Here is a 15,036-nt window from a genome sequence, read left to right as displayed (position 1 = left end):
ACATCATCTTATGAGCCGAAAGAACTGCAGATGCTGTAAATCAGGAATAAAAACAAAGTTGCTGGAAGAGCTCAGCAGGTCTGGCAGCATCTGTGAAGAAAAGAATCAGAGTTAACGTTTCGGGTTCGGTGACCCTTCCTCAGATTGAACCTGTGTTCCTGGCGCTGTGAGGCAGCAGTGCTAACCAGTGAGCCACCATGCCACCCAAAATGTATAACCTTACAGAATTAATGTCCATGATTGCTCATGATCATTGCAGGAGACTGTTTCTCCCAGATGTTGCTGTTGAAGTTGGCAGCTTAGGTTAAAAAAACGTTGTATTAGTACCTGTTCAGTTTAACACTGAGGTAGCCTGTCGCTTTCAGGGGAAATAGGAGGGCAATCCAGAATTTCCAAAAGCACAAAGCTGGTACCAAAGTTCTGTTTTTATTTAAATTAAACGAGAGTTCTCTCTTTTTGCTTTAATCCCTAATTCTGTGGTATTATTGTCAGGGTATTCATCAATGGGATTTTCATCAGGAGCACCCAAGCAAACAAAAAACAGCTTTCTCTTATGGTGCTCACCCTGTTCTCTCAGCTGCAAGGTTTCATTTCGAACACTAGGTGCAAGAAAATGCAGTTAAATTGACAGAAATGCAATGTTACACTTAAAAAGTAGATCCGAGGCACAGCAAGTTGGGGAATTTGCACCGTTTTTCAGGATTGCACCATTAGTGTGCTGTCATTCTGTTAACAGATTAGCTGAAATTGGGTTAAACGCTGATTATGATTAAACAGACTGTTGTTAAATCCAGAGGGAAGTGGGACAGGCTGATTAAAAGCTCTGGGTTACAGATCTTTGCTGGGAAAATCATTAGGGCATTTAAATGTATTCAACACTTGTGTAGTGCTCAAAAGTGGTGGGCTGTTTTGAACATTGCTCCCACATCCCTGGATGGGTGACAAGAATCTGACTGGTGATCCCTTTCTCATTTCAGTTCCTTTCTGCCACCTCACCTTCTCTGTTCTATAATTGCTGTGGTGGTCAGTATTCCTCTTTTATTCCTTCTTAAATCCAAATTACACATGCCCATTTGTTCATTCTTCACATACATTTCTAACATGGATTTTATTTCAACTTAGTCTGTCGCAGTATCTTAAAACTGTGCAACTCCTTATCTCCCTCAAACTTCCTACTTAGATTACAGCCTGAAAAAATCCAAGTCTGGCACCACATAATCATATTTCCTGACTTGCCTCCACTGTTTATTCATGGAAACGTAGTAAATATGAGCAGGCCATTCGGCCCTTTGAGCTGCACCACCATTCAGTATGATCACGGCTGATCATGCAATTACAGTAGCCCACTCTCACTTCTCTCCATATCCTTTGATCTCTTTAGTTGCAAGGACCATGCCCAGCTCCTCCTTGAGTATATCAAGCGAATTGGTCCCAACAGTTTTCTGTGGTAGAGAATTCCACATGTTCACAACTCTCTGCGTGAAGAAATTCTTCCTCATTTCAGTTCTGAATGGCTTACCCCTTATTCTTAGAATGTGACCCCTAGTTCTGGACTTCCCCAACATTGGGAGCCTTTTTTTATCTGCGTCTAGCAGGATTTTATATGTTTCTATGAGATTCCCCCCTCATTCATCTAAATTCGAATGAGTACAAGCCCAGTCGATCCAGTCTATTTTCACATATCCAATCCTGCCATTCCAGGAACCAATCTGATGAACCTTTGCTGGACTCCCTCAATAGCAAGACATCTTTATTCATTCACAGGATGAGGGCATCACTGGCTAGACAGCATTTATTGCCCATCCCTAATTGCCCAGAGGCAGTTACGAGTCAACCACATTGCTGTGGGTCTGGAGTCACGTGTAGACCAGACCAGGTAAGGATGGCAGTTTCCTTCCCTAAAGGACATTAGTGAACTGGATAGGTTTTTTCAATGATCGGCAATAGATTCACGGGTACCATTAGATTGTTAATTCCAGATATTTATTGAATTCAAATTCCACCATCTGCCTTGGCGGGATTCAAACCCGGGTTCCCAGAATGACGTCTGGTCTCTGGATTTACAGTCCAGCGATAATACCAGTAGGCTATCACCTCCCCTTTTACGTCCTTCCTCAGACTGGGAGACGAGACTACACACCATTGTTTCAAATCTTGAGATATCTTAGAAAATGAGTTGTGGATATTCATTTCCATTTCTGAATGCAACCACCGTGGTGAGATTTGTATAGCCCAGGTTGCTCAAAGATTGGTTGTAAGAAATGGCTGTTTGGAGGACGACACTGACTGGATGATGATACACAGTAGTGTTGTGAATGATCTGATGAACTTCACTCTTACAGCCAGGATATTTGATGGGGTCTGCCAAAAAGAAAAACTAACATGCTTTTCTTTTGTTTGCTCCAGATTCACCAAGCCCCTGACGTTCGCGGATTGCGTGGGGGATGAGCTCCCTTTGGGTTGGGAGGATGCGTATGATCCTCAGATTGGCATCTTCTACATTGACCACATCAACAGTAAGTACTTCCTACAAGGCTAAGGTTGTAATTGGCATGGTCCCTCACTCAATGAACTGTTTGACTGATCTGGAATCACATGTAGACCAGACCAGGTAAGGATCCCTTCCCTGAAGGACATTAGTAAACTTGATGGATTTTTCCAGCAATCAACAATGGATTCACGGTCTTCATTCGATTCTTAATTCCAGATATTTTTGTTGAATTCAAATTCCACCATCTGCCATGGCAGGATTCGAACCCAGGTTCCCCAGAACATTGTCTGGGTCTCTGTGTTAACACTGTGGTGATGGCACTAGGCTGTCGCCTCCCATCTCTGCATAGTCTGTTGTTATAAGGAGTTGAAAATGTATTGTGGACATGCGCTGCACCTTCAATGTTTTGACGTCATGACTTCTTTGCATTCTGTTGAACCGGAGCTAGCTATTCCCAATTGTATGCGGTAATCAGCAGAGTACTGCTGGTGATTTCACCAGCAAGTTTACATTTTTCTTTGGTTATTTGGTTAAAATAAATAAAAACCCTTTTCAGTTTTGTGCTCTTTGCCATATTTTTTAAAGTTCATAAATTATAATATGGTCACAGTGAGTGGATAATTATAAAACTTTGAAATATCACCACACTACCAGAAAGATATAGTCTCTTTGGAGAGAGTGCAGTAAAGGTTTACCAGGATGTTGCCTGGTGTGGTGGATTTTAGCTCTAAGGAAAGGTTGGATAGAGTGGGTTTGTTTTTACTGGAACACAGGAGGCACCTGGACAAATACATGAATAAGAAGGAAATAAAAGAATACAGATCCTTTCAGTGAAGACAGTCTTAATAAGGAAGGTTAGAATGTGTCAGCATAGGCTTAAAAGGCCGAAGGGCCTGTTCCTGTGCTGTATTGTTCTTTGTTTGTTTAATCAGAAAGGGATATTGCTCGCTGTCAGGATAACTTTGTGATATTGTTTGCAGAGTATGCATTTTTAAATTACTAAGAAGATTTAGTTTAATTGGATCAGGAGCATCCGGTTCCCAAACACTAGATTGCAGTTCTGAAGTTTTCCACTCAGTCACACTGTAGAGCATCAACAATAACTTTTATGATCCTCCTGTTTAATTCTGTAAAAAGCTAAAGATCTTTGTACTGGAAATAGATGCACTCTTCCAGTAACTGAGTGAGTTTATCGATCTAGTATTGGAGACGTTCAGACCATGAGGATTCTTGCTTTGATCTCAAATCTCTGCTGATTAGCTAATCTATGGTAGTCTAGTAAAGATGATACCGTTGTCATCAAGCTCTCCCCAAGAAGAAGTTTCTGTTGTAGATGACTATCTGATGATCTTTATGAAAACTGCATGCATGTTGACATTGGGAAGTATCAGAGTTAGGCTCAGCTGTTTTGAGGCCCCGACTCTAACATCAGCGACAATTGTTGAGCCTACTCAGAATGCTTCATGATTCATGAATGAATAGTATTCAGCAAGCTGCCAATGTAATCGGAGAGCAGGATAGAAAACAATGGGGTAGAAACAAAGAAATATACTAGGAATTAGGCCATTTGGCTCATCAGTTCCCACTTTCACTCCCCTGTCTCATGTTCTTATTGTTAAGGGAATCAAAACTTGTGAGGAAAAGACAGAAAAGGGGAATTGAGGATTATCAGATTGGCCATGTTCTCATTGAATAATGGACTGGAATTGATGTGTGTTGTGATTGGAACAAGGTGGATCCTATTTTGCAGCGGAGAGCAGCGCGAGCCGGGCGGACGTGAGGTCAGGGCAGAGAGGCAGTTGGGAAGGTAAGTGACTGCTATTTAAGTACTTACCTCGAAGCCAGCGGGTCCTTTTTGCAGCGGAGTGCTTTTTAAGTAGGTGTGTTCTCAGCCCCAGGTCCTACACGGTAGGCCCTCCCTCCTACCCTCCTCCTCTAACCTAATTAAGAGTCCACAGACTCACAGCAAACACACAAGGGCTGAGGGAAGTGCCTGGTGAGTAAAGTGCGAGTTTTCGGTGATTAGGCTCAGTGAAGAGATTACGCCACTGTTGAAGAGGGTGAAGACATGACTGCCAAGCTGATTCCGTATGCTGCATGCATGATGTGGGAGGTCAGGGACGCTGATGATGTTTCTGGCTCCTATAGCTGTGGTAAGTGTGTACACATTCAGCTTCTGAAGGAGGTTGTTGCAGCACTGAAGAAAGAACTGGAAGACCTAATGCTCATCCGTGAGAATGAGAATTTTCTGGACAGGACCTTCAGCAAGGTCACTACACCGAGGATACCTGAAGAGAGAAGGGGGATGTCGATGACAAAGGAAGACATGAATGAAGTACAAGAGACCCCAGGGGAAGCACCTATTGTAAACAGGCTGACTGTCTTGGAAACTGCTGAAACAGACGACACTGCCAGTCCGAGAGGTGGACAGGTCTGCGAGTCAAAAATTGCTGTAGAGGCAGAGCGGAGAAGTCAGACATCACGGAGAGCTGTGGTAATAGGTGACTCCATTGTGAGAGGGACTGACAGGGGTTTCTGCGGCAACAGGCGAGATTTGAGGATGGTGTGTTGCCTTCCTGGTGCCAGGATCCAGGACGTCACCGATAGAGTGCAGAGAATCCTCGAGGGTGAAGGTGAAGACCTAGAGGAGGTGGTGCATGTCGGCACTAATGACTTTGGGAAGAAAAGGAGGAGCATTCTACAGCGGGACTTCAGAGAACTCGGAAGAAGGCTGAAAAGCAGGACTTCCAGGGTGGTTATCTCTGGTTTGCTTCCAGTTCCTCGGGCTGGAGAGGGCAGGAACAGAGAGATAATGGACCTGAACGTGTGGCTGAGGGACTGGTGTCGGAAGCAAGGATTTAAATTCTTGGATCACTGGGGTATGTTTTGGGGTAAGAATAAATTGTACAGGAGGGATGGTTTGCATCTTAATAATCGGAGGACCAGCTTTCTGGCAGGCAGGTTTGCCACTGCAACACAGGTGTGTTTAAACTAAGTAATGGGGGGGGGGGGGGGCGAAACTGGAAAATTAAGAATGAAGTTAAAGGGAAAGTGAGAATAAGAGAGGTTAAGAAGGACAACAGAATCAACAGAGCAGAAAACTCAAGAAGGGATCGTACAGTATGGCCAAGTGAAATAGGAATTGATAAGAAGGGTGAGGGGAGAAACAAATTAAAAATATTATATATGAATGCACGAAGCATAAGAAATAAGGTGGATGAGCTTGAGGCTCAGTTGGAAGTTGGCAAGTATGATGTTGTGGGGATAACTGAGACGTGGCTTCAAGTGGACAGGGCCTGGGAAATGAATATTCAAGGCTATACGTGCTATCGAAAGGACAGACTGGTGGGCAGAGGGGGTGGGGTAGCCCTGTTGGTGAGGAATGATATTCGGTCCCTTGCGAGGGGGGATATAGAGTCAGGAGATGTAGAGTCAGTATAGATAGAGCTGAGAAATTCTAAGAGTAGAAAGACCCTAATGAGAGTTATCTACAGGCCCCCAAACAGTAGTCAGGAGGTAGGGTGCAGGTTGAATCAAGAGTTGAAATTGGTCTGTCACAAAGGTATCACTACAGTTGTTATGGGAGATTTCAACATGCGGGTAGACTGGGAGAATCAGGATGGTACTGGACCCCAAGAAAGGGAGTTTGTAGAGTGCCTCCGAGTTGGATTCTTAGAACAGCTTGTACTGGAGCCTACCAGGGAGGAGGCAATTCTGGATCTGGTGTTGTGCAATGAACCGGATTTGATCAGGGACCTCAAAGTAAAGGAGCCATTAGGAGGTAGTGACCATAATATGATAAGTTTTAATCTGCAATTTGAGAGGGAGAAGGGAGAATGGGAAGTGTCAGTATTGCAGTTGAATAAAGGAACTATGGAGCTATGAGGGAGGAGCTGGCCAAAGTTCAGTGGTACAATACCCGAGCAGGGATGGCAGTGGAACAACAATGGCAGGTATTTCTGGATATAATGCAGAAGGTGCAGGATCAGTTCATTCCAAAGAGGAAGAAAGATCCTAAGGGGAGGCAGGGGCAGCCGTGGCTGATGAGGGAAGTTAAGGACTGTATAAAGATAAAAGAGAAGAAGTATAACAAAGCAGATGAGTGGGAAGCCGAAGGACTGGGAAGCTTTTAAAGAACAATAGCGGATAACTAAAAAGGCAATACACAGAGAAAAAATGAGCTATGAAGGAAGACTGGCCAAAAATATAAAAGAGGATAGTAAAAGCTTTTTTAGGTATGTGAAAAGAAAAAAATGGTTACGACTAAAATTGGGCCCTTGAAGTCAGAAACGGGTGAATTTATTATGGGGAACAAGGCAATAGCAGATGAGTTGAATAGGTACTTTGGATCTCTCTTCACTAGGGAAGACACAAGCAATCTCCCAGACGCAGTAGTGGCTGAAGGACCGAGGGTAATGGACGAACTGAAGAGTATTTATTTTAGGCAGGAAATGGTGTTGGGTCGACTGTTAGGTCTGAAGGCTGATAAGTCCCTGGGACCTGATGGTCTGCATCCCAGGGTACTTAAGGAAGTGCCTCCAGAAATTGTGGACGCGTTGGTAATTATTTTCCAAGGTTCTATAGATTCAGGATCAGTTCCTGCAGATTGGAGGGTGGCAAATGTTGTCCCACTTTTCAAGAAAGGAGGGAGAGAGAAAACAAGAAATTACAGACCGGTTAGCCTAACGTCAGTGGTGGGAAAGATGCTGGAGTCAATTATAAAAGATGAAATTACGACTCATTTGGATAGCAGTAACAGAATAGGTCAGAGTCAGCATGGATTTACAAAGGGGAAATCGTGCTTGACTAATCTTCTGGCATTTTTTGAGGATGTATCTATGAAGATGGATAAGGGAGAACCAGTGGATGTAGTGTACCTGGACTTTCAGAAAGCCTTTGATAAAGTCCCGCATAGGAGATTGGTGAACAAAATTAGGGCACATGGTATTGGGGCAAAATACTGAGTTGGATTGAAAATTGGCTGGCTGACAGGAAGCAAAGAGTAGTGATAAACGGGCCCCTTTCGGAATGGCAGGCAGTGACCAGTGGGGTACCACAAGGTTCGGTGCTGGGACCGCTGCTGTTTACGATATATATTAATGATATAGACCAAGGCATTGGAAGTAATATTCGCAAATTTCCTGATGACACAAAGTTGGGTGGCAATGTGAAATGTGAGGAGGATGTTATGAGAATACAAGGTGACTTGGACAGTCTAGGTGAGTGGACGGATGCATGGCAGATGCAGTTTAATGTGGATAAATGTGTGGTTATACACTTTGGTGGCAAGAACAGGAAGGCAGATTACTATCTCAATGGAGTCAAGTTTGGTAAAGGGGAAGCACAACGAGATCTATGTGTTCTTGTACATCAGTCAATGAAAGCAAGCATGCAGGTACAGCAGGCAGTGAAGAAAGCTAATAGCATGCTGGCCTTCATAACAAGAGGAATTGAGTATAGGAGCAAAGAGGTCCTTCTGCAGCTGTACAGGGCCCTGGTGAGACCGCACCTGGAGTATTGTGTGCAGTTTTGGTCTCCCAATTTGAGGAAGGACATTCTTGCTATTGAGGGAGTGCAGCGTAGGTTCACAAGGTCAATTCCCAGAATGGCGGGACTATCATATGTTGAAAGATTGGAGCGACTGGGCTTGTATACTCTTGAATTTAGAAGGATGAGAGGGGATCTGATTGAGACGTATAAGATTATTAAGGGATTGGACACTGTGGAGGCAAGAAGCATGTTTCTGCTGATGGGTGAGTCCAGGACCAGAGGACACAGTTTAAAAATAAGGGGTAGGCCATTTAGAACAGAGTTGAGGAAAAACTTCTTCACCCAGAGAGTGGTGGATATATGGAATGCTCTGCCCCAGAAGGCAGTGGAGGCCAACTCTCTGGATGCTTTCAAGAAAGAGATAGACAGAGCTCTTAAAGATAGTGGAATCAAGGGTTATGGGGATGAGGCAGGAACAGGATACCGATTGTGGATGATCAGCCATGATCATAATGAATGGTGGTGCTGGCTCGAAAGGCCGAATGGCCTACTCCAGCACCTATTGTCTATTGTCTGTTGACTATGAGATCCTTGATTGGAGTTGTCAATGTGGGCCAATCAGGGAGTCCTAGGCGACAGCTATAACCAAGTGATTCAGAATCTCCTTACTTAAGGGACTGACTCCAAACTGGCTGGTCACAGCCAGTGTTACTGTGCACGTGTAAATTAAGGTGACTTAGTGATGGGATACTGGTCTCTGTGCAGTTACTTCAATGGGACAAACGGCCTTACTGTTTCCAATAGTGTAAATTGAGAAGTACGTCTTCAACAGAAAATATACCATTTTATTATTATGTTCTGCCCAAACAGATTGAAATAGAAGATATTTTGAAACTAATGCCCAGGCAACGGTAAAACAGTGGCTGGACCTTTAAATGTTCAGCTGAAAATCTACAAAAGCTTGAGATTAATTCAAAAGCTTCTCTTACACGTGTTTAATCTCTATATATACTACTCATTCTTAAACTCCCATCCTTTGTTTTGGCCTCCACCATTCTGAGGGTTTCTCTCTCCCATTCTCTGCTGTGTTTCAGTTCTTTCCCATCTTTTTCTCATTTGTCTCCCCTTCAGTTGAATTTTTTAAGCATTACACTGATCACTAAGTGTTATTCAACCTTACTGCTGACTGGGATGCCTTCTTGAAAATGAAAGCTTCTTCAGATCCCAATTCCTCACTCCAGTACAGCCTTCCTCACACAAACATTTCTCCAGTTGGGAATGGGAAAAATGTGTGCGGCGGTAATTTTCAAAAAGATGTAATTATATGCCATTGCTTATGAGGTACACAAGGCACTGCAGGCCCTGTAGCGTTGTCTCAATTATGGCTGCGAAATCTGCCAAAGCAAAAATGATTATTATTTAAAAAGGGACCAGTTGTGTGCAACATTAATCTGGGACCGTCAACTCTGAGTTCTGCTAAATGTTGTTGTTTCCTGGCATTGCCTTTCTTAATGTGTACTTTTCATTTGCCACCTTTCTTTTGTTAAGGTTAATATACTTACACCCAAGTGAGGCACCACAAGTAATTGACAAACAGTTTTACCACGCAGTATAAATATTGTTGCCGAGCAGTTTTAAGAAGATGTTTGAAAATGCTACGCATCCTAAGAAGAATAGAAGCTTTCTTTGTAGTTTCTTACAGATGAGGGTGTGTTTAAAATAAATAAGCTCAATTTCAAAGTTAATTATTCAATTTAACAGCACAGTAGCTCTGGTCTCAATATGAGAAACTGATTTGAATGTATTTCTGTACCTGCTGATGGGTTTGAGCTTCTGTTTATTAAAAAGTAGAATAGCAGTGTTGATACACTGCTAGGTTTACTATTATCAACGTGGGTGGGTTGGGGAGTCTGCGTCTATGTTTCTGATCACCTGCAGTCTGACTAGAGTTTCACAGGCAGCTTATGGACAGACGCACTTACTCTGGCATCACAATGACAGGCACAAAAGGCTGAAGGTTACATCATTTAATTATTCCATGATGCGTCTTACACATTTTTTCTCGCAATGCGCTTTTTTTAAAAACTTTTTGCTGTTAACTTTGTATCCAAGCTGGAGAATGGAACCGAGTTTCCAACTTTGTCAACAAACCCTCTCAGGTCAAGTTTTACTAAAACTACAGGGGTACCTGCAAAGTAAAGCATCAATTTGCCTCAATATCTGACTATCTTGTTATTGCTAATCGAGTGCGAGGTCGGGGAGGTTTTGTGCAGCAATGCGCGCCTAATAGAAACTGCATTGAGACAATTCAAGTCAATGTGGCCATTGCAGTCAACAAAGAGATCACTTTCCGTTTTACCATCGAGGCTAGAACTAATTACAAGTCTCGATAGTGAAAGGGCCGTGTATAAAGCACTCCCAGTATATAACTGTTTTCCAGTGAGTTTCTTTAATATTATTACCAGGAAAGGAGTCCAGGACCAAAAGATAAATTACTAACCTGCTTGGTGCTAACATAGAATGGGAGTTACTTTCACCCTGCTATAACCAGTATGATTGAATAAATTGCCTCCATGTAGTTCATGAATTTTTAGTTCCGTCATGAACAATTGACATCAGTGTCATTTATTGCCTGTCCCTGAATGGCTAGATTCTGTTTGAATTACCACTTATAGAGTCATAGAGTTGTACAGCACGGAAAGAAATCCCTCAGTCCAACTCATTCATGCCGAGCAGATATCCTGAACTGATCCAGTCCCATTTGCCAGCATTAGGCCCTTATCCCTCGGAACTCTTCCCATTCATAAACCCATACAGATCCCTTTTAAATGTTGTTATTGTACCTGCATCCACTACTTCCTGTGGCAGCTCGATCCATGCCTGCACCACCCTCTGTGTAAAAAAATTGCCACTTGGGTCCCTTTTAAATCTTTCTCCTCTCACCTTAAACCTATACTGTCTAGTTCTGTACTCCCCTACCCTGGGAAAAAGACCTTGGTTATTACCCTATCCATACCCCTCATGATTTTATAAACCTCAACAAGGTCACGCCTCAGCCTCTAATGCTATAGGGAAAATAGCCCCAATCTACTCAGCCTTTCCTTATAGGTCAAACACTCCAATTGTGGCAACATCCTTGTAAATCTTTCTGAATCCTTTCTGGTTTAATAATATCTGTTTCAGAGTAGGGAGACTACAATTGAACACAGTATTCCGAAAGTGGTCTCACCAATGTCACAGCCACAACATGGCATTCTAATTCCTGTATTCAATGCACTGACCAATGAGGGCAAGCATGTCAAATGCCTTCTCACCACCCTGTCTACCTGTGACTCCACTTTCAAGGAACTATGAACCTGCACCCCTAGATCCCTTTGTTCTGCAACACTCCCCAGGCCCTCCATTAATTGTATAAGTCCCGCCCTGATTTGCTTTAGTCAAATGTGACACCTCACATTTAGCTAAATTAAACTCCATCTGTCACTCCTCAGCCCATTGGTCAATCTGATAAGGTCTTGTTGTACTCGAGATAATCCTCGTCACTGTCCGCTATGTCACCAATTTTGATGTCATCTGCAAACTTACCAACCGCACCTCCTGTATTCATATGCAAATAATTTGTATACATGACTAAAAGCAGTAGACCCAGCACCGATCATGTGACACATCACTGATCACTGGCCTCCAGTCCAAACAACAACCCTCTGTCTTCTACCTTCAAGCCAATTTTATATCCAGTTGGCTAGCTCCCCCTGGATTGCATATGATCTAACCTTGCCAACCAGTCTACTATGCGAAACCTTGTTATACACCTTACTGAAGTCCATATAGACAACTTCTACTGCTCTACCTTCATTAATCTTCTTTGTCATTTCAAAAAACTCATTCAAGTTATTGAGACATGATTTCCCACGTTGACTCTCCCCAATCAGCCCTTGTCTTTCCAAATGCATGTAAATCCTGTTCCTCAGAATCTCATGCAACAACTTACCCACCACTGACAATAGGCTCACTGTCAGTAGTTTCCTGGCTTTTCCTTACCACCTGTCTTAAATAATGGCATCATATTAGTAGTCACCCTTTAGTTGTCCGGCACCTCACTTGTGGACATCAGTGATACAAATATCTCAGCAAGGAGCCCAGCATTCACTTCCCCAGCTTCCCACAAAGTTCTGGGAGACACCTGATCAGGTCTCTGGGATTTATCCACCTTTGTGTTTTAATATGTCCAGCACTTCCTCTTCTGTAATATATGCACTTTTCAAGATATCACAATTTATTTCCCCATGCTCTCTAGCTTCCATATCCTTCTCGATAATACATACAGATGTGAAATAATCACCCATCCCCTGTGGTTCCAGACATGGACAGCCTTGTTGATCTTTAAGGAGCCCTATTCTCTTCCTGTTTACTCTTTTCCCCTTAATGTTTCCAATGGAGTTGGTGCCACTTATAAGGCAGAATTGGTAAAGTTTGTAGATATCCTTTCGTGAAATATACTGTTGGAACTGGCAGCTTCAAGGTTGACATCATTAATACTAACTTTTTTATTCAATTGACAGAAATTAAACTTCCCAGCTACACATGTCTCTAGGGGACTAACCCACCAACATAGCCACTGCTGCTTGTGGAATCCTGGCTGTCAGTGTGGGTATTTCATAATAAGAGGGAGACAACTAAAATGATTAGTGGTGACTCAAATGTACTTTTCTAGCATCCAGCCAAACAATTATACAATATTGTTGTTCCTAGGCTTATTTAATATATCCATGCAAATACATGACATCAGATTTCAAACCGATCATAGAATCCCAACAGTGTGCAAGCTGGCCATTTGGGCCAGCAAGTCCACACCAACCTTCCAAAGAACATAACACCCAACCCCTGCCCACCATCCAATCCCTGTAACCCAGCATTTCTCATGGTTAATCAACCTAGCCTACATGACCCTGGACACAATGGGCAATTTAGCATCGCCTAACCTGTACATCTTTGGACTGTAGGAGGAAACCAGAGAAAACCCACACAGGCGCAGGGACAATGTGCAAACTCTACACAGGCAGTCACCTGAGGGTGGAATCAAACCCAGGTCCCTGATGCTGTGAGGCAGCAGTGCTAACCACTTTGCCACTATGCTTTACTGTCATTGTGAACAATTCTATAATACTTTTAATTGATCACCTTGATTTTTCACCACAATTAGTACAACTGAAGCTTGAAAGTCTCAAACCCCTAATTGTGCTATTTAAAATGCCCACAGTGTGAGTATAACATTTCATGTATGTATCGTTAAAGCGTGCTTAAAATTTAAAGGACAACACGAGAGTAAGATTCATGAAATTCTCCCAAAGTAAACAATGATACAAAGCGATTCTTATTTATTGTGTTTCATTAGGAAACCAGAGTGCATTATATCATAAGGTATGCAGTTAGTTTGCATTGTAAAAGGTTATTGTAGACAACTGTGTTTGAGGTGTTCTTTTTCACTGAGAGTTGGCCTTCCTGTTTTGACAGGCTGAAAGGCTTGCTAGGTGGAGTTTGAAGCATTGTTCCCTTGAATTCTGCCTGGGTTGAATCACCAGGAGTTGAGCTGCCTTTGAGAAGGTTCAATGACAGGTCAAGTGTAACATACCAGATGCCTACACAATAATCCACCTGTAAGGAATGTAGATCATCATACAATTTATTGAGCCGCTTCGATATTTCTGCAGAAGTTTTGCAGTCTTTGAGTTGTTTCCCTTTTGGTTACATTGTGAATAGTTTCCCCCTTGTCCTTAATTCCATCCTTTCTCCACCTAGTACCCCTTCTTCCCCCCTCCATTTCCCCACCATACCCCAGGCAGCCAGCTGTCAGAACTCAAGTATTTGCTTGACATTGATTCAATGATGGTCTTTCAGTGCAAAGTTCAAACCTCTAGAATTGGAGATACCAGGCTGTTTTCACCTCAAGACATTAATCTTCTGGGGCTAAGGGCATTGCAAGTAAAAATACCATTTATTACGGTTCTGTGACTAAGATGGGTATGAAATCTAGCCCGATCTTATGCTGGCTGAGGTGGCCGATCATAGTTGCCTTCAGTGTCAATGTTGGAAGTGGCTTGTAAGAATGACGAACCTTCTTACTCCTGATTGACTTCCAGTGAGTTTTGCATGTGGAGATCCTATGAATGCATGATTGAACTGAGCTGTAATGACCTCCATCACTAAATATCTTTGCTGAACCAGTATCAGATCAGAAACTGATGCCCAATGATATGCCAGAATGAAATCTATTGCCTTTTTAAGATATTTCCAGAGTATTTCAATAGAGTCCATGCAGTACAGAAGGACAGACAGATGAATGTTAAAGTTTGATTCTGGTGCTGGTATTGACCAGTTTACTAACAAAGGTTAAATCAGACACTGGTATACTGGATACTTGGTCATTGTTTGTGAACCATCCCTTGCCATTGAATAATTGTACCCCTCAATTCTTACTCTTCAAATGCGCAGATATATACTCTGTCAGTGGCAACACAAACCTATGGGCCAGGGTTCATGTCACAGTAGTGGAATTTAGTTTCAATTAATAAGTACAATGAATTACTTAAAAAATGGATTGGAATTGAAAGCTAACTTGAGTGATGGTACTCCCTTACTAAAATTGATTATTATCAAAATCCATCTGGTTCATTAATGTGCTTTGGGGGTGGAAATCTGCCATCTTTCCCTAGCCTGACCTACATGTGACTCCTGTGGGTGACTTTAACTGCTCTCTGAGATGGCCTAGCCAATCACTCAGTTCAAGGACAATTAGGGGTCAGACTAGTGGCATCCTGATCTCTATGAAAGGATTAAAAAAAGTGAAAACTCATGCCTTGCATCTTATCTGGATGTGATAGATTCTGTGGCTGTATTTTGAACAAGAGCAATGCAATTCTTCAAGTAGCCAGGAAAACAACTAACTGTCAAACAGTATCAAAGTAGAGTTCATCTGGTAATTTGTTGAAATGCTGTTCATAGGCCTTTGCTGTGCACAAATCAATTGCCACCTTACAACAGCATTTGCTATTAAT

At 42.6% G+C, this 15,036-nt stretch overlaps 1 protein-coding gene across 3 annotated transcripts in view; it reads left to right on the top strand.

Annotated features, from left to right (window-relative positions):
- Positions 1-15,036, top strand: part of LOC125450854 (protein WWC2-like) — a 249,715-nt gene that overhangs the window by 106,939 nt on the left and 127,740 nt on the right. For all 3 annotated transcript variants that reach the window (XM_059644856.1, XM_059644855.1, XM_059644854.1), the window contains exon 2: positions 2,407-2,516. In XM_059644856.1, the coding sequence (XP_059500839.1) occupies positions 2,407-2,516 (110 nt within the window). The remainder of the gene's footprint in view (positions 1-2,406; positions 2,517-15,036) is intronic.

The sequence above is a fragment of the Stegostoma tigrinum genome, chromosome 3, assembly GCF_030684315.1.
Source record: "Stegostoma tigrinum isolate sSteTig4 chromosome 3, sSteTig4.hap1, whole genome shotgun sequence".
Classification (NCBI taxonomy): Eukaryota; Metazoa; Chordata; class Chondrichthyes; order Orectolobiformes; family Stegostomatidae; genus Stegostoma; species Stegostoma tigrinum.
This window is presented reverse-complemented; position numbering and strand designations above follow the sequence as displayed.